The 19,523-nt window shown below is 40.1% G+C and overlaps 1 protein-coding gene across 1 annotated transcript in view; it reads left to right on the top strand.

Moving 5' to 3' along the window:
* Window positions 1-19,523, top strand: part of LOC124555884 — a 242,730-nt gene that overhangs the window by 69,145 nt on the left and 154,062 nt on the right. The window contains exons 8-11 of the mRNA XM_047129945.1: window positions 7,182-7,253; window positions 10,269-10,340; window positions 13,362-13,433; window positions 16,445-16,516. Of these exons, the coding sequence (XP_046985901.1) occupies window positions 7,182-7,253; window positions 10,269-10,340; window positions 13,362-13,433; window positions 16,445-16,516 (288 nt within the window). The remainder of the gene's footprint in view (window positions 1-7,181; window positions 7,254-10,268; window positions 10,341-13,361; window positions 13,434-16,444; window positions 16,517-19,523) is intronic.

The raw sequence follows: 19,523 nt of genomic DNA, 5'->3' as shown, positions 1-19,523 counted from the left end.
GACCTGGGGGCTGGTAAGTGCTGCAAGTCCTCTGTAACTGTGTAACAGTGAGTGCTGGGCATGCTTCAGCAAATACCATGTAGCGTGGCGGTGGAATATTGTGTGTCACAGGGACTGGGGATCTTGGCTTAGCTGCCTGGATTGTGAGAATAGTTAAAACCTCAAAAACTCTTAATTTCAAGGTGCGACAAGGAGGCTCATGGCTGTTTAGGTGGAACAGTCAATTGTCAGCAACCTCTGAGGAACTTGCTACATCTCAGTTGTACAGGGTTTACTCAGGAAAGCAGGGGGTCTATCTGAGTGGACCATTATTTCCCTAGCTGCTCGTGGTACCAAGATAGGACCCTCAAACACAAACTTATTGACTACTAGTGTAGATAGGGGTACCGCCTGGGAGTAAACAGCTTTCAAGGAATCACAAATACAAGGATGGTTTGAAAAGTTCTCGGAATCACCACGAGAGGTCAGCGCTAGCGCACCGAGTTGTTTACATGGTATTCATTGGACTGTTGCCTGTAAACACGTGCCACGTCAGTGCTGTTGGCAGAAAGCTGTGGCGGTGACGTGACTCTGTTGTTGTTCCCGTGTAGTGATTGCGAAGGTGGAAAAAATAGAGATTTGAGCAGTGATTAAGTACTTCGTAAAGAAAGGTATGAAAGCAAAGGACATTCATACCAATTTCCAGAGTACACTGGGGGACTCTGCTCCTTCATATTCAACTGTTGCCAAGTGGACAAATGAATTTAAATTTGGTTAGGAGAGCTTAGATGATGATCTGTGCAGTGGTCGGCCAAGACGTATCACTACTCCAGAAATCATTGCAAAGGTGCACAAAATGGTCATGGAGGATCGCTGATTGAAAGTGTGTGGAATTGCTCATGCTTGCCAGATGTCGTCTGAAAGGGTATATCACATTTTAACTGAAGAATTAGAAATAAAAAAGTTATCTGCAAGGTGGGTGCCGCGACTCTTGACCCTGGATCTAAAACGCGTGAGAATGGACATATCGGAACAATGTTTGGCCCGTTTTAGTAGAAATGAACAAGATTTTTTGCACTGGTTTGTGACCAGAGATGAAAATTTGGTTCACTACTATACCCCAGAGACAAAACGGCAGTCAAAGCAGTGGAAACATGCTGATTCTCCGCCACCAAAGAAAGCAAAGACAATTCCTTCGGTGGGAAAGGTCATGGCATCAGTGTTATGGGATGTGAAGTGGATTCTGTTTGTAGATTATCTCCTCACTGGGCAAATAATTACTGGAGAATATTATGCTAACTTCCAGGACAAATTGCAACAAAAGATTGCGAAAAAGGTCAGGTTTAGCAAGAAAGAAAGTCATCTTCCAACAGGACAATGCACGCCCGCACATACGTGCCATCGCCATTGCAAAATTACATGCACGAAGGTATGAATTGTTGCCACACCCACCTTATTCACCTGATATGGCTCTGTCGGACTTCCATCTATTCCCAAAACTGAAAATTTTTCTTGGTGGATGAAGATTCACTTCAAACGAAGAATTGATATCCGGAGTTGACAACTATTTTTCAGGCCTGGAGGAAACTCATTTTCGGGATGGGACCAAGGCACGTTGGACCAAGTGCATTAATCTACAAGGAGACTACATTGAAAAATAAAAACAAGTTTCAGTGATGTAAGTACTTTTTTTCTATCCTGTTCCAAGAACTTTTCAAACCACCCTTGTAAAAATGTGTATCTGTTGATCAAGAGGAAGGAGGGGATGTTTGAAAAAGTGTCCCTTTCTATATTCATAAAGGTTTAGAAGCACTTACTGGTACCGTAAAGTGTGCTAAGTGGACGCGAAATGGTTCTGTATTGGTTGAGACTAACAAGACAAAGCAGGTGGAACTTCTTAGGGCATCACAAAAGTTGCATAACACACTTAGGTCAAGCAAGGGTGTAGTCACGTGCCATGATATTCTGGACATTGACATTGCAGAACTCAAAAAAGTATGGGCATCACAGGGGATAGTGGATGTGGAGCTAAGGATGTGAAGGAATAATGGAGGAGTTGAGATGACTACCACCTTCATTGCGACCTTCAGTTCTCTGACACTGCCTGAACACATTGTGTTCTGTAAATCTGTGGAATCAGAAAACTCGCCCTCGCCCTCGCCCTCGCCCTCGCCCTCGCCCATCGCCCATCGCCCATCGCCCATCGCCCCTCCCCCTCCCCCTCCCGCTCCCTGCCGGTCTGGGGGTTAGGATAGGCACCTGCCTGTCGTAATAGGTGACTAAAAGAAGTCACAAACTTTTTGGCCCTGTAAGTTCAGGTCCCATATTATGGTTTGACCTGCCACTTTCCAAATTCTACAGAAGTGCGGGCCATATGGGGAAGGATGCCGCAGGTAGCGCATGAGTTATCCCTAGTGCCCTTACATGCGATCTCTGGAACCTCTTGTCATGGCTTTGCATCTCCATGTGCAATTCAACTACACTCCTGGAAATGGAAAAAAGAACACATTGACACCGGTGTGTCAGACCCACCATACTTGCTCCGGACACTGCGAGAGGGCTGTACAAGCAATGATCACACGCATGGCACAGCGGACACACCAGGAACCGCGGTGTTGGCCGTCGAATGGCGCTAGCTGCGCAGCATTTGTGCACCGCCGCCGTCAGTGTCAGCCAGTTTGCCGTGGCATACGGAGCTCCATCGCAGTCTTTAACACTGGTAGCATGCCGCGACAGCGTGGACGTGAACCGTATGTGCAGTTGACGGACTTTGAGCGAGGGCGTATATTGGGCATGCGGGAGGCCGGGTGGACGTACCGCCGAATTGCTCAACACGTGGGGCGTGAGGTCTCCACAGTACATCGATGTTGTCGCCAGTGGTCGGCGGAAGGTGCACGTGCCCGTCGACCAGGGACCGGACCGCAGTGACGCACGGATGCACGCCAAGACCATAGGATCCTACGCAGTGCCGTAGGGGACCGCACCGCCACTTCCCAGCAAATTAGGGACACTGTTGCTCCTGGGGTATCGGCGAGGACCATTCGCAACCGTCTCCATGAAGCTGGGCTACGGTCCCGCACACCGTTAGGCCGTCTTCCGCTCACGCCCCAACATCGTGCAGCCCGCCTCCAGTGGTGTCGCGACAGGCGTGAATGGAGGGACGAATGGAGACGTGTCGTCTTCAGCGATGAGAGTCGCTTCTGCCTTGGTGCCAATGATGGTCGTATGCGTGTTTGGCGCCGTGCAGGTGAGCGCCACAATCAGGACTGCATACGACCGAGGCACACAGGGCCAACACCCGGCATCATGGTGTGGGGAGCGATCTCCTACACTGGCCGTACACCACTGGTGATGGTCGAGGGGACACTGAATAGTGCACGGTACATCCAAACCGTCATCGAACCCATCGTTCTACCATTCCTAGACCGGCAAGGGAACTTGCTGTTCCAACAGGACAATGCACGTCCGCATGTATCCCGTGCCACCCAACGTGCTCTAGAAGGTGTAAGTCAACTACCCTGGCCAGCAAGATCTCCGGATCTGTCCCCCATTGAGCATGTTTGGGACTGGATGAAGCGTCGTCTCACGCGGTCTGCACGTCCAGCACGAACGCTGGTCCAACTGAGACGCCAGGTGGAAATGGCATGGCAAGCCGTTCCACAGGACTACATCCAGCATCTCTACGATCGTCTCCAAGGGAGAATAGCAGCCTGCATTGCTGCGAAAGGTGGATATACACTGTACTAATGCCGACATTGTGCATGCTCTGTTGCCTGTGTCTATGTGCCTGTGGTTCTGTCAGTGTGATCATGTGATGTATCTGACCCCAGGAATGTGTCAATAAAGTTTCCCCTTCCTGGGACAATGAATTCACGGTGTTCTTATTTCAATTTCCAGGAGTGTATTTGGGCGAGGATACTTTCCGGAGTATGTCATCTTCTTCCATTGTCCCATGTCCTCTTTCACCCCCATGACAGTATTGGATATCTCTGCACCCAATATCCAGCACGGTAGCCAGTCCATTGTGGTGGGGCCGTCATGTACCCATTTGGTGGTAGCCCCTTGACAACACAAGAATGACACTGCTGATGCCTGAGCTGTAAACTCCCCACATATGCCAAGGAGTAGATGCCTATCTTCCTGGGGTATTAGGACTCCCAGCAATGGCCATCATGCCAGGTAGCCTTTGCTGTGGCTGGGTGTTGCCCGTGGCGGGAGGCCCTGGTCGGAGTGGGTAGCATCAGGGCAGATGACCCACAATGAAGTGGACTAAGTCATCTCATGCTGGTGACCGTACAGCACCAGCAGTCTCTAAGAAGGGCAAGATCGAATACAATGCCGACTGGTATGACCCTAAATCGTTTCCTTTCCTCGCTACACCATGGGAGGAACATAGGTCTACAGAAAGAAGAGAGCCATATTCGCCTCAGTATTTAGTCTGTAGCAGAATGGATGGGGATTCGTGTCTACCTATGAAGCCTCAGTTTTTTGTTGAATATTTTGAGAATAAGTTTGGGGAACTGACAGCACTGTCCAAGATGAGAAAAGTGGTACAGTCTTGATTCAGATAGTATCCCCTGCCCAATCCCGAGCATTACTCCCTTGTGACCGGCTAGGTGATATTCCTGTTTCTGTCACTCCCCATAAAAGCCTCAACATGGTCCAGGGGATTATTTTCTATGGCTACCTCCTCTTGCAGTCCGACGATGAGCTCCATGGTAATCTAGAATGGTGGTGTGTTCATTTCATCCGGCATGTTTACAGGGGACCCAAAGACAACAGGTTTGCTACCAGTGTCTTCATCTTGGCCTTTGAGAGTGATTCATTGCCTGAAAAGGTCAAGGTGATGGTTTACCCCTGTGATGTTAAAGCTTCTTAAGTTCCTCATAAGTTAATAACAACAGGAACTGTCCATATAGACTGTTCCTGCTGATGATCAGAACCTACTGTGATGCTATATTTGTGGTCATCATCTGCTTCACAGCCAGTGTGTGAGGGCATCACCTCTACTATGCTCCATATGGCAATATTGTGTGTGGTGTGCAAGATTTTGCCCTTAAGGCTAATTGAAGGAGAGTGGATTTTCGCTCTGCAGTGGGGTGTGCGCTAATTAGAACATTCTGACATTCTGATACATTAAAACTGTGTATTGGATTGAGTCTTAAAACTAGGCCTTGTCCGGCACACCGTTCCAGTCTGCCAGGATGTTTCTTACAGGAGTAATTGGGACCACCCCATTAGAGTTGTTGTTTGAGATTTTATGTATATTTCCAAAAGATACTACTGACAAGTGTGTTGAGGCCTCATCTTGGATCAATAAGAGCAAGCAGGATGAATGTAGATGTTAATCACTAACAGAATTTCCTATTAAGTCTAGGAAAGTTACTGGCATAAGGAAGTATGTGGTAAAATGTTTGTGACGCTTTGGTTATAGTTGGTGGATATAAAATCTTCTCTAACCTTCAGGAAAGGCCAAAAGTTACATCGTGCTGCACCCAGGCAAGGTTAGCTTGCTGCGTATGTCCTGTATGTTCACCCCAATGGTACGCAGTGGATTACAATGTAATATATTGAAGATTTCTTTTACTTTAAAAGTACAATGAGTGTAGAGCATCCTATGTTTATAGAAGCCATAGTTTGTTATAGAAAACACATGGGAATTCCACCAACGTGTTTTAATATATGGTTGTTTGTGCGCATAATTACTGCTAACAATAACTATAGTCACTGCTACCAATACAACGAGTGCTGGTGAGAGAGCAGCCCTTAAGACTCTCACACAGGCCATAGCTAGCAGTAATATGTAGGTTAGCATCTTGTTCTCTTGTTTTCATTTCATATGGTTGTTCACTTCATGTTATCTTGTTTTGTTTTTAGTTCATGGTGTTTTTCTCTTTGTTTAGCATTTATGTTTCTAAAGCACTGCTGGCTGTAATTTGTAGAGATAATGAAAAAGATTTCATGATGAAAGTTAATCAGCCACATTGAGAGCAGTATCAGTGAAAGTGAGACATGGCTTGCTACCTGCCTTTCCTAACTAAATGTCAGTCCCATTTGAATAGATATGTGTCCCAAGTGTTAGCAGCCACTATTTCAGCAGTGACTCTTCCGTTTCACCAGCTGAAACTAAACTTATGTGTAGTATTAATAAAACCAAGCAGTGATTCATTGAGATGTGAAGTGGCACTCAGTTCACTTAAGCCACATCAGTTGGCATCTCACCATGTCAGAGTGAAAAGCTGTATGTCATGTCAGACTCTGTAATGGTGTTTCCTTCACAAAGAAGAAATTATTATAAAATATGTAGTTATGTGGAGACCAAATTTTTAAAGAGCTTCACAGATTCATGGAAGACCAATGGCTTAGTGATTGTCTCCTTGTCGAACCAACAGAAAGCAAGATTTCTAGCTCTGAGAGTGTTACAGCAGCTTGCCAGCTGGGGTGGCCAAGCGGTTCTAGGTGCTACAGTCTGGAACCGCGCGACCACTATGGTCACAGGTTCGAATCCTGCCCCGGGCATGGATATGTGTGATGTTCTTAGGTTAGTTAGGTTTAAGTAGTTCTAAGTTCTAGGGGACTGATGACCTCAGAAGTTAAGTCCCATAGTTCTCAGAGCCTTTTTGATTTTTGTAACAGCAGATTAACTCTTGTCACAACAAGCTGGAGACTCTGGTTCTCGATCTAGAGCGTATGTGCATTGTGCACAGTTCAGAGTGAAGGTTTGGGTGTGAGAGGTAGATAAGGGAATCTTGTTAAGGGTTAGTTATGATAGAGTAAGAAAGTATAGCAGAAGGGGTTATGTTTTGGGGGGTGAGGGGTGAAGTTATGATGAGGGCAGTAAGGTTTAATGAGATGGTGATGGGCATAGAGGTAGGTGAATGAGAGGATTGGTTATCATGCAGCAATGAAGTTTGAACCTAAAGTAATGTGTTCATGATGCAAGCAAGAAAGTGTATCGAAAACTGGTGGTAGTGTGCCAATTATGGGAATGAAGTTTTTAATGTAAAAATTGTTACTATTTCATTGTGCTATTACTCTTCAAAAGTTGGTGGAAATGTTTAATTAAAAATAATTGTGGACACAACTCTCTCATTCAACATGTTTATGAAATATATGTAACTGAAGTGAGCGGTAGTTGAAAATTAAACTTTGTTAGCATGTTGAAATTCGATACATAAATAATCCTGTTATCAAAATTTCAGATGTGCCAAGATATGGAAAGTCATACTTTGAGGGAGATTTCCAAAGACAACTGTCGAAGGAAGGCTCTGTTGGTGAGTAAATCTGTTTAGTTCAATCACTGAATTAAGCATTTTGTAATCACACATGGTATTTTCACTTTGAATAATTGGAATCATGGTAGATGTAACATTGAATCGGTCGTGAAATGTTGTTTCATTGGTTTAAGGACATAGTTTGTGGCAGGTATAAGAAACCATTCTTGATTGTGAGGAGAGGGTTCACTTGCAGAAAGAACTCTGTTATGGGTTGATGGTGCCATCCGTGCAGGTCTGTATCTTTAGGTAAAGAACCAGGCAGAAGGTGTTAAACAGTGGAGAGTATAGAAAGCTATTGTACAAAGTTGTGGTGACATTGTTACTCATAAGTATAAAACTGTTCCATAAAGAAACATTTTAATTCTTTGTGATCCCAAAGATTTTGGGAGTTATACTGCAAGAGCATTAACTGACATTTAGTTTAAATAGTTATGTTATCTGCCAGTGCTTCTGAATTTCTTTGTCATCACAAGACATGATATTTTTTAATGGGAAGAGAAGGAAGTTGTGTGAACTTGAATACATTGAATGTAAAGTATTTTAAGACGCCTGGGGGGGGGATAAAAAGCCACTTCATTTTATCCAGTGTTTCTTTATCTACGTCACTTTTTTATATTTAGATTGCTTCTGGTCCTTGTAGGATTACAATGGTGTATTGTAAAGTGGTACATTGTGAATATAAATTTACAAAATTAAGAAAAATCGAAAAGTAACTTAGGTTCCAGTAGTGATGACATGATTTAAAAAAGAAATGAGACTACTCTCATTCATAAATATTTGTTGTAATGTAAATCTGTGTAGCCTCTTGAAGGATGACAAGCAGAAAGGTTATGAATAGCAAGGACAAGCAGAAGGGTTCTATGTAGCAGAAAAGTTGAATTCATTCTCTCCTCCCTCTCTCGCTGCCTGCCTGTGTCAAGTGCAGTGCAGTGCAGTCCAGTCCATCAGTCACTTACTCTACACCTTCTTCCCCTTTCTGCCCCCCCCCCCCCCCACCGTGCGCGCGTCCTTTTGTGTGTGTGTGTGTGTGTGTGTGTGTGTGTGTGTGTGTGTCGAGGGGGGGGGGGGGGAAGGCGGCAAGTGGCCCTACTTTTATCTTTTATGCTAGTTGTAAATGTTTTGTAAGCAGACAGATTTACAACATTTATCAAGTTTGTTTTGTACCATGCCTCATAGATTATTTTTTCCAGCAGAGTGCAACATAATGAGTGTAGTAAATTGTTTGCCTACTGCCACAGATTTGACTGATGAACAATAAACTTGTTGCAGCATAGTGACAGAGTTCAGGCATGGACTAACGTGCTATGACAGATAGTACCTTAATAATGGGAGCAATCAAGTATAGTGTAATAAGAAGATACAGAACTAGTAGTCTACATTATGCCTGAAGTCGCATGGACAAACGTGAATATGTCATTTATTTAGGAATAGTCAAACAAGAGGTTTTGGAAGATTTTTCCTTTTTATTTCTGTATCGTACAAGAGCCTTCATTGTTTAAACAATTGCTTGTATCTGGTCAGTGATAAATCGGAAAATATTTCAAACAGTGACATCTGACGAGCTTTTTTAGGTGTCGCTTTGTAAAGGCCTTGGGGTTTATGGCTTTTATGCACTTTACTGGCATTGTAATGTGTCTTGGGTTTGAGCTGGAACCAGAATTTTTAACCTGATAAAATGTATTCACAATAGTTAACAAATATTTGCTGCCAGAAGTCAATTACATAGCACAGCTTATCATACCATTCAGCAGAACATACTCTTATACTGTGACGTTACTGTTAAAGTATCTTTGAATTCCATGTATGTAAAGATTCATTGCAATTTAACAAAATGATATTCTCTTGAAGTAGGAAGTTTTGAATTGAATAACTGTGGCCTGAAAAACAACATTTGCCACTTCCAAGGGAGTTGTAATGACGAAGAACTTAGTACAAAATTACATGGCTATTTGTGTTGCCCATTAATACTGACATTTTGAGTGCTTACGTGTTTAATGCATCATTTGAATACTTTTCTTTTCAGAACTGCAGTATTAGTATTTATGACTGAGGCAGGGACTAGTACATCTCACATTTAGAAATTCTTCCTTTGCATCTGCTATGTAAAATTGGTTGCTAGGTCCAATAGCCTTGTGGTGTTAGAATCAATCATGTGAAGATCACTGGGGCAATGGTGCAGTTTAGGTGTCTTTTTCTTCAGGTATAAGTTGTTACTGACAGTCAATGTTTGAACTCACATACATGTAATGTATTTAATATTGCAATATGAACATCATTAAAATTTTAAATTGCAATTCATTTTGCCACTTTTGTGGAGAGACATCTGATCACAAAGAAGAAATTATTATAAAATATGTAGTTATGTGGAAGCCAAATTTATAAAGAGCTTCACAGATTCATGAAAGAAACACCGGAAGTAAGATTTATAGCTCTGAGAGTGTAACAGAAGTTTATCTCTTGTCACAACAAGGTGGAGACGCTGGTTCTCGATATAGAGCGTGTGTGCATTGTGCACAGTTCAGAGTGGAGATTTGGGAGCGAGAGGTAGATAAGGGAATCTTGTTCAGGGTTAGTTATGATAGAGTAAGAAAGTATAGCAGAAGGGGTTATGTTTTGGTGGGTGAGGGGTGAAGTTATGATGAGGGCAGTAAGGTTTAATGAGATGGTGATGGGCATAGAGGTAGGTGAATGAGAGGATTGGTTATCATGCAGCAATGAAGTTTGAACCTAAAGTAATGTGTTCATGATGCAAGCAAGAAAGTGTATCGAAAACTGGTGGTACTGTGCCAATTATGGGAATGAAGTTTTTCATGTAAAAATTGTTACTATTTCATTGTGCTATTACTCTTCAAAAGTTGGTGGAAATGTTTAATTAAAAATAATTGTGGACACAACTCTCTCATTCAACATGTTTATGAAATATATGTAACTGAAGTGAGCGGTAGTTGAAAATTAAACTTTGTTAGCATGTTGAAATTCGATACATAAATAATCCTGTTATCAAAATTTCAGATGTGCCAAGATATGGAAAGTCATACTTTGAGGGAGATTTCCAAAGACGACTGTCGAAGGAAGGCTCTGTTGGTGAGTAAATTTGTTTAGTTCAATCACTGAATTAAGCATTTTGTAATCACTCATGGTATTTTCACTTTGAATAATTGGAATCATGGTAGATGTAACATTGAATCGGTCTTGAAATGTTGTTTCATTGGTTTAAGGACATAGTTTGTGGCAGGTATAAGAAACTATTCTTGATTATGAGGAGAGGGTTCACTTGCAGAAAGAACTCTGTTATGGGTTGATGTTTCCATCCGTGCAGGTCTGTATCTTTAGGTAAAGAACCAGGCAGAAGGTGTTAAACAGTGGAGAGTATAGAAAGCTATTGTACAAAGTTGTGGTGACATTCTTACTCATAAGTATAAAACTGTTCCATAAAGAAACATTTTAATTCTTTGTGATCCCAAAGATTTTGGGAGTTATACTGCAAGAGCATTAACTGACATTTAGTTTAAATAGTTATGTTATCTGCCAGTGCTTCTGAATTTCTTTGTCATCACAAGACATGATATTTTTTAATGGGAAGAGAAGGAAGTTGTGTGAACTTGAATACATTGAATGTAAAGTATTTTAAGACGCCTGGGGGGGGGATAAAAAGCCACTTCATTTTATCCAGTGTTTCTTTATCTACGTCACTTTTTTATATTTAGATTGCTTCTGGTCCTTGTAGGATTACAATGGTGTATTGTAAAGTGGTACATTGTGAATATAAATTTACAAAATTAAGAAAAATCGAAAAGTAACTTAGGTTCCAGTAGTGATGACATGATTTAAAAAAGAAATGAGACTACTCTCATTCATAAATATTTGTTGTAATGTAAATCTGTGTAGCCTCTTGAAGGATGACAAGCAGAAAGGTTATGAATAGCAAGGACAAGCAGAAGGGTTCTATGTAGCAGAAAAGTTGAATTCATGCTCTCCTCCCTCTCTCGCTGCCTGCCTGTGTCAAGTGCAGTGCAGTGCAGTCCAGTCCATCAGTCACTTACTCTACACCTTCTTCCCCTTCCTGCCCCCCCCCCCACCGTGCGCGCGTCCTTTTGTGTGTGTGTGTGTGTGTGTGTGTGTGTGTGTGTGTGTGTGTGTGTCGAGGGGGGGGGGGGGGGGGGAAGGCGGCAAGTGGCCCTACTTTTATCTTTTATGCTAGTTGTAAATGTTTTGTAAGCAGACAGATTTACAACATTTATCAAGTTTGTTTTGTACCATGCCTCATAGATTATTTTTTCCAGCAGAGTGCAACATAATGAGTGTAGTAAATTGTTTGCCTACTGCCACAGATTTGACTGATGAACAATAAACTTGTTGCAGCATAGTGACAGAGTTCAGGCATGGACTAACGTGCTATGACAGATAGTACCTTAATAATGGGAGCAATCAAGTATAGTGTAATAAGAAGATACAGAACTAGTAGTCTACATTATGCCTGAAGTCGCATGGACAAACGTGAATATGTCATTTATTTAGGAATAGTCAAACAAGAGGTTTTGGAAGATTTTTCCTTTTTATTTCTGTATCGTACAAGAGCCTTCATTGTTTAAACAATTGCTTGTATCTGGTCAGTGATAAATCGGAAAATATTTCAAACAGTGACATCTGACGAGCTTTTTTAGGTGTCGCTTTGTAAAGGCCTTGGGGTTTATGGCTTTTATGCACTTTACTGGCATTGTAATGTGTCTTGGGTTTGAGCTGGAACCAGAATTTTTAACCTGATAAAATGTATTCACAATAGTTAACAAATATTTGCTGCCAGAAGTCAATTACATAGCACAGCTTATCATACCATTCAGCAGAACATACTCTTATACTGTGCCGTTACTGTTAAAGTATCTTTGAATTCCATGTATGTAAAGATTCATTGCAATTTAACAAAATGATATTCTCTTGAAGTAGGAAGTTTTGAATTGAATAACTGTGGCCTGAAAAACAACATTTGCCACTTCCAAGGGAGTTGTAATGACGAAGAACTTAGTACAAAATTACATGGCTATTTGTGTTGCCCATTAATACTGACATTTTGAGTGCTTACGTGTTTAATGCATCATTTGAATACTTTTCTTTTCAGAACTGCAGTATTAGTATTTATGACTGAGGCAGGGACTAGTACATCTCACATTTAGAAATTCTTCCTTTGCATCTGCTATGTAAAATTGGTTGCTAGGTCCAATAGCCTTGTGCTGTTAGAATCAATCATGTGAAGATCACTGGGGCAATGGTGCAGTTTAGGTGTCTTTTTCTTCAGGTATAAGTTGTTACTGACAGTCAATGTTTGAACTCACATACATGTAATGTATTTAATATTGCAATATGAACATCATTAAAATTTTAAATTGCAATTCATTTTGCCACTTTTGTGGAGAGACATCTGATCACAAAGAAGAAATTATTATAAAATATGTAGTTATGTGGAAGCCAAATTTATAAAGAGCTTCACAGATTCATGAAAGAAACACCGGAAGTAAGATTTATAGCTCTGAGAGTGTAACAGAAGTTTATCTCTTGTCACAACAAGGTGGAGACGCTGGTTCTCGATATAGAGCGTGTGTGCATTGTGCACAGTTCAGAGTGGAGATTTGGGAGCGAGAGGTAGATAAGGGAATCTTGTTCAGGGTTAGTTATGATAGAGTAAGAAAGTATAGCAGAAGGGGTTATGTTTTGGTGGGTGAGGGGTGAAGTTATGATGAGGGCAGTAAGGTTTAATGAGATGGTGATGGGCATAGAGGTAGGTGAATGAGAGGATTGGTTATCATGCAGCAATGAAGTTTGAACCTAAAGTAATGTGTTCATGATGCAAGCAAGAAAGTGTATCGAAAACTGGTGGTACTGTGCCAATTATGGGAATGAAGTTTTTCATGTAAAAATTGTTACTATTTCATTGTTCTATTACTCTTCAAAAGTTGGTGGAAATGTTTAATTAAAAATAATTGTGGACACAACTCTCTCATTCAACATGTTTATGAAGTATATGTAACCGAAGTGAGCGGTAGTTGAAAATCAAACTTTGTTAGCATGTTGAAATTCGATACATAAATAATCCTGTTATCAAAATTTCAGATGTGCCAAGATATGGAAAGTCATACTTTGAGGGAGATTTCCAAAGACGACTGTCGAAGGAAGGCTCTGTTGGTGAGTAAATTTGTTTAGTTCAATCACTGAATTAAGCATTTTGTAATCACTCATGGTATTTTCACTTTGAATAATTGGAATCATGGTAGATGTAACATTGAATCGGTCTTGAAATGTTGTTTCATTGGTTTAAGGACATAGTTTGTGGCAGGTATAAGAAACTATTCTTGATTATGAGGAGAGGGTTCACTTGCAGAAAGAACTCTGTTATGGGTTGATGTTTCCATCCGTGCAGGTCTGTATCTTTAGGTAAAGAACCAGGCAGAAGGTGTTAAACAGTGGAGAGTATAGAAAGCTATTGTACAAAGTTGTGGTGACATTCTTACTCATAAGTATAAAACTGTTCCATAAAGAAACATTTTAATTCTTTGTGATCCCAAAGATTTTGGGAGTTATACTGCAAGAGCATTAACTGACATTTAGTTTAAATAGTTATGTTATCTGCCAGTGCTTCTGAATTTCTTTGTCATCACAAGACATGATATTTTTTAATGGGAAGAGAAGGAAGTTGTGTGAACTTGAATACATTGAATGTAAAGTATTTTAAGACGCCTGGGGGGGGGATAAAAAGCCACTTCATTTTATCCAGTGTTTCTTTATCTACGTCACTTTTTTATATTTAGATTGCTTCTGGTCCTTGTAGGATTACAATGGTGTATTGTAAAGTGGTACATTGTGAATATAAATTTACAAAATTAAGAAAAATCGAAAAGTAACTTAGGTTCCAGTAGTGATGACATGATTTAAAAAAGAAATGAGACTACTCTCATTCATAAATATTTGTTGTAATGTAAATCTGTGTAGCCTCTTGAAGGATGACAAGCAGAAAGGTTATGAATAGCAAGGACAAGCAGAAGGGTTCTATGTAGCAGAAAAGTTGAATTCATTCTCTCCTCCCTCTCTCGCTGCCTGCCTGTGTCAAGTGCAGTGCAGTGCAGTCCAGTCCATCAGTCACTTACTCTACACCTTCTTCCCCTTCCTGCCCCCCCCCCCCCCCCCACCGTGCGCGCGTCCTTTTGTGTGTGTGTGTGTGTGTGTGTGTGTGTGTGTGTGTCGAGGGGGGGGGGGGAAGGCGGCAAGTGGCCCTACTTTTATCTTTTATGCTAGTTGTAAATGTTTTGTAAGCAGACAGATTTACAACATTTATCAAGTTTGTTTTGTACCATGCCTCATAGATTATTTTTTCCAGCAGAGTGCAACATAATGAGTGTAGTAAATTGTTTGCCTACTGCCACAGATTTGACTGATGAACAATAAACTTGTTGCAGCATAGTGACAGAGTTCAGGCATGGACTAACGTGCTATGACAGATAGTACCTTAATAATGGGAGCAATCAAGTATAGTGTAATAAGAAGATACAGAACTAGTAGTCTACATTATGCCTGAAGTCGCATGGACAAACGTGAATATGTCATTTATTTAGGAATAGTCAAACAAGAGGTTTTGGAAGATTTTTCCTTTTTATTTCTGTATCGTACAAGAGCCTTCATTGTTTAAACAATTGCTTGTATCTGGTCAGTGATAAATCGGAAAATATTTCAAACAGTGACATCTGACGAGCTTTTTTAGGTGTCGCTTTGTAAAGGCCTTGGGGTTTATGGCTTTTATGCACTTTACTGGCATTGTAATGTGTCTTGGGTTTGAGCTGGAACCAGAATTTTTAACCTGATAAAATGTATTCACAATAGTTAACAAATATTTGCTGCCAGAAGTCAATTACATAGCACAGCTTATCATACCATTCAGCAGAACATACTCTTATACTGTGACGTTACTGTTAAAGTATCTTTGAATTCCATGTATGTAAAGATTCATTGCAATTTAACAAAATGATATTCTCTTGAAGTAGGAAGTTTTGAATTGAATAACTGTGGCCTGAAAAACAACATTTGCCACTTCCAAGGGAGTTGTAATGACGAAGAACTTAGTACAAAATTACATGGCTATTTGTGTTGCCCATTAATACTGACATTTTGAGTGCTTACGTGTTTAATGCATCATTTGAATACTTTTCTTTTCAGAACTGCAGTATTAGTATTTATGACTGAGGCAGGGACTAGTACATCTCACATTTAGAAATTCTTCCTTTGCATCTGCTATGTAAAATTGGTTGCTAGGTCCAATAGCCTTGTGGTGTTAGAATCAATCATGTGAAGATCACTGGGGCAATGGTGCAGTTTAGGTGTCTTTTTCTTCAGGTATAAGTTGTTACTGACAGTCAATGTTTGAACTCACATACATGTAATGTATTTAATATTGCAATATGAACATCATTAAAATTTTAAATTGCAATTCATTTTGCCACTTTTGTGGAGAGACATCTGATCACAAAGAAGAAATTATTATAAAATATGTAGTTATGTGGAAGCCAAATTTATAAAGAGCTTCACAGATTCATGAAAGAAACACCGGAAGTAAGATTTATAGCTCTGAGAGTGTAACAGAAGTTTATCTCTTGTCACAACAAGGTGGAGACGCTGGTTCTCGATATAGAGCGTGTGTGCATTGTGCACAGTTCAGAGTGGAGATTTGGGAGCGAGAGGTAGATAAGGGAATCTTGTTCAGGGTTAGTTATGATAGAGTAAGAAAGTATAGCAGAAGGGGTTATGTTTTGGTGGGTGAGGGGTGAAGTTATGATGAGGGCAGTAAGGTTTAATGAGATGGTGATGGGCATAGAGGTAGGTGAATGAGAGGATTGGTTATCATGCAGCAATGAAGTTTGAACCTAAAGTAATGTGTTCATGATGCAAGCAAGAAAGTGTATCGAAAACTGGTGGTACTGTGCCAATTATGGGAATGAAGTTTTTCATGTAAAAATTGTTACTATTTCATTGTGCTATTACTCTTCAAAAGTTGGTGGAAATGTTTAATTAAAAATAATTGTGGACACAACTCTCTCATTCAACATGTTTATGAAATATATGTAACTGAAGTGAGCGGTAGTTGAAAATTAAACTTTGTTAGCATGTTGAAATTCGATACATAAATAATCCTGTTATCAAAATTTCAGATGTGCCAAGATATGGAAAGTCATACTTTGAGGGAGATTTCCAAAGACGACTGTCGAAGGAAGGCTCTGTTGGTGAGTAAATTTGTTTAGTTCAATCACTGAATTAAGCATTTTGTAATCACTCATGGTATTTTCACTTTGAATAATTGGAATCATGGTAGATGTAACATTGAATCGGTCTTGAAATGTTGTTTCATTGGTTTAAGGACATAGTTTGTGGCAGGTATAAGAAACTATTCTTGATTATGAGGAGAGGGTTCACTTGCAGAAAGAACTCTGTTATGGGTTGATGTTTCCATCCGTGCAGGTCTGTATCTTTAGGTAAAGAACCAGGCAGAAGGTGTTAAACAGTGGAGAGTATAGAAAGCTATTGTACAAAGTTGTGGTGACATTCTTACTCATAAGTATAAAACTGTTCCATAAAGAAACATTTTAATTCTTTGTGATCCCAAAGATTTTGGGAGTTATACTGCAAGAGCATTAACTGACATTTAGTTTAAATAGTTATGTTATCTGCCAGTGCTTCTGAATTTCTTTGTCATCACAAGACATGATATTTTTTAATGGGAAGAGAAGGAAGTTGTGTGAACTTGAATACATTGAATGTAAAGTATTTTAAGACGCCTGGGGGGGGATAAAAAGCCACTTCATTTTATCTAGTGTTTCTTTATCTACGTCACTTTTTTATATTTAGATTGCTTCTGGTCCTTGTAGGATTACAATGGTGTATTGTAAAGTGGTACATTGTGAATATAAATTTACAAAATTAAGAAAAATCGAAAAGTAACTTAGGTTCCAGTAGTGATGACATGATTTAAAAAAGAAATGAGACTACTCTCATTCATAAATATTTGTTGTAATGTAAATCTGTGTAGCCTCTTGAAGGATGACAAGCAGAAAGGTTATGAATAGCAAGGACAAGCAGAAGGGTTCTATGTAGCAGAAAAGTTGAATTCATTCTCTCCTCCCTCTCTCGCTGCCTGCCTGTGTCAAGTGCAGTGCAGTGCAGTCCAGTCCATCAGTCACTTACTCTACACCTTCTTCCCCTTCCTGCCCCCCCCCCCCCCCCCACCGTGCGCGCGTCCTTTTGTGTGTGTGTGTGTGTGTGTGTGTGTGTGTGTGTGTGTGTGTGTCGAGGGGGGGGGGGAAGGCGGCAAGTGGCCCTACTTTTATCTTTTATGCTAGTTGTAAATGTTTTGTAAGCAGACAGATTTACAACATTTATCAAGTTTGTTTTGTACCATGCCTCATAGATTATTTTTTCCAGCAGAGTGCAACATAATGAGTGTAGTAAATTGTTTGCCTACTGCCACAGATTTGACTGATGAACAATAAACTTGTTGCAGCATAGTGACAGAGTTCAGGCATGGACTAACGTGCTATGACAGATAGTACCTTAATAATGGGAGCAATCAAGTATAGTGTAATAAGAAGATACAGAACTAGTAGTCTACATTATGCCTGAAGTCGCATGGACAAACGTGAATATGTCATTTATTTAGGAATAGTCAAACAAGAGGTTTTGGAAGATTTTTCCTTTTTATTTCTGTATCGTACAAGAGCCTTCATTGTTTAAACAATTGCTTGTATCTGGTCAGTGATAAATCGGAAAATATTTCAAACAGTGACATCTGACGAGCTTTTTTAGGTGTCGCTTTGTAAAGGCCTTGGGGTTTATGGCTTTTATGCACTTTACTGGCATTGTAATGTGTCTTGGGTTTGAGCTGGAACCAGAATTTTTAACCTGATAAAATGTATTCACAATAGTTAACAAATATTTGCTGCCAGAAGTCAATTACATAGCACAGCTTATCATACCATTCAGCAGAACATACTCTTATACTGTGACGTTACTGTTAAAGTATCTTTGAATTCCATGTATGTAAAGATTCATTGCAATTTAACAAAATGATATTCTCTTGAAGTAAGAAGTTTTGAATTGAATAACTGTGGCCTGAAAAACAACATTTGCCACTTCCAAGGGAGTTGTAATGACGAAGAACTTAGTACAAAATTACATGGCTATTTGTGTTGCCCATTAATACTGACATTTTGAGTGCTTACATGTTTAATGCATCATTTGAATACTTTTCTTTTCAGAACTGCAGTATTAGTATTTATGACTGAGGCAGGGACTAGTACATCTCACATTTAGAAATTCTTCCTTTGCATCTGCTATGTAAAATTGGTTGCTAGGTCCAATAGCCTTGTGCTGTTAGAATCAATCATGTGAAGATCACTGGGGCAATGGTGCAGTTTAGGTGTCTTTTTCTTCAGGTATAAGTTGTTACTGACAGTCAATGTTTGAACTCACATACATGTAATGTATTTAATATTGCAATATGAACATCATTAAAATTTTAAATTGCAATTCATTTTGCCACTTTTGTGGAGAGACATATGATCACAAAGAAGAAATTACTATAAAATATGTAGTTATGTGGAAGCCAAATTTATAAAGAGCTTCACAGATTCATGAAAGAAACACCGGAAGTAAGATTTATAGCTCTGAGAGTGTAACAGAAGTTTATCTCTTGTCACAACAAGGTGGAGACGCTGGTTCTCGATATAGAGCGTGTGTGCATTGTGCACAGTTCAGAGTGGAGATTTGGGAGCGAGAGGTAGATAAGGGAATCTTGTTCAGGGTTAGTTATGATAGAGTAAGAAAGTATAGCAGAAGGGGTTATGTTTTGGTGGGTGAGGGGTGAAGTTATGATGAGGGCAGTAAGGTTTAATGAGATGGTGATGGGCATAGAGGTAGGTGAATGAGAGGATTGGTTATCATACAGCAATGAAGTTTGAACCTAAAGTAATGTGTTCATGATGCAAGCAAGAAAGTGTATCGAAAACTGGTGGTACTGTGCCAATTATGGGAATGAAGTTTTTCATGTAAAAATTGTTACTATTTCATTGTGCTATTACTCTTCAAAAGTTGGTGGAAATGTTTAATTAAAAATAATTGTGGACACAACTCTCTCATTCAACATGTTTATGAAATATATGTAACTGAAGTGAGCGGTAGTTGAAAATTAAACTTTGTTAGCATGTTGAAATTCGATACATAAATAATCCTGTTATC

The sequence above is a fragment of the Schistocerca americana genome, chromosome X, assembly GCF_021461395.2.
Source record: "Schistocerca americana isolate TAMUIC-IGC-003095 chromosome X, iqSchAmer2.1, whole genome shotgun sequence".
Taxonomy (NCBI): domain Eukaryota; kingdom Metazoa; phylum Arthropoda; class Insecta; order Orthoptera; family Acrididae; genus Schistocerca; species Schistocerca americana.
The sequence above is the reverse complement of the archived record's forward strand: the minus strand, read 5'-3'. Positions and strand labels throughout refer to the sequence as shown.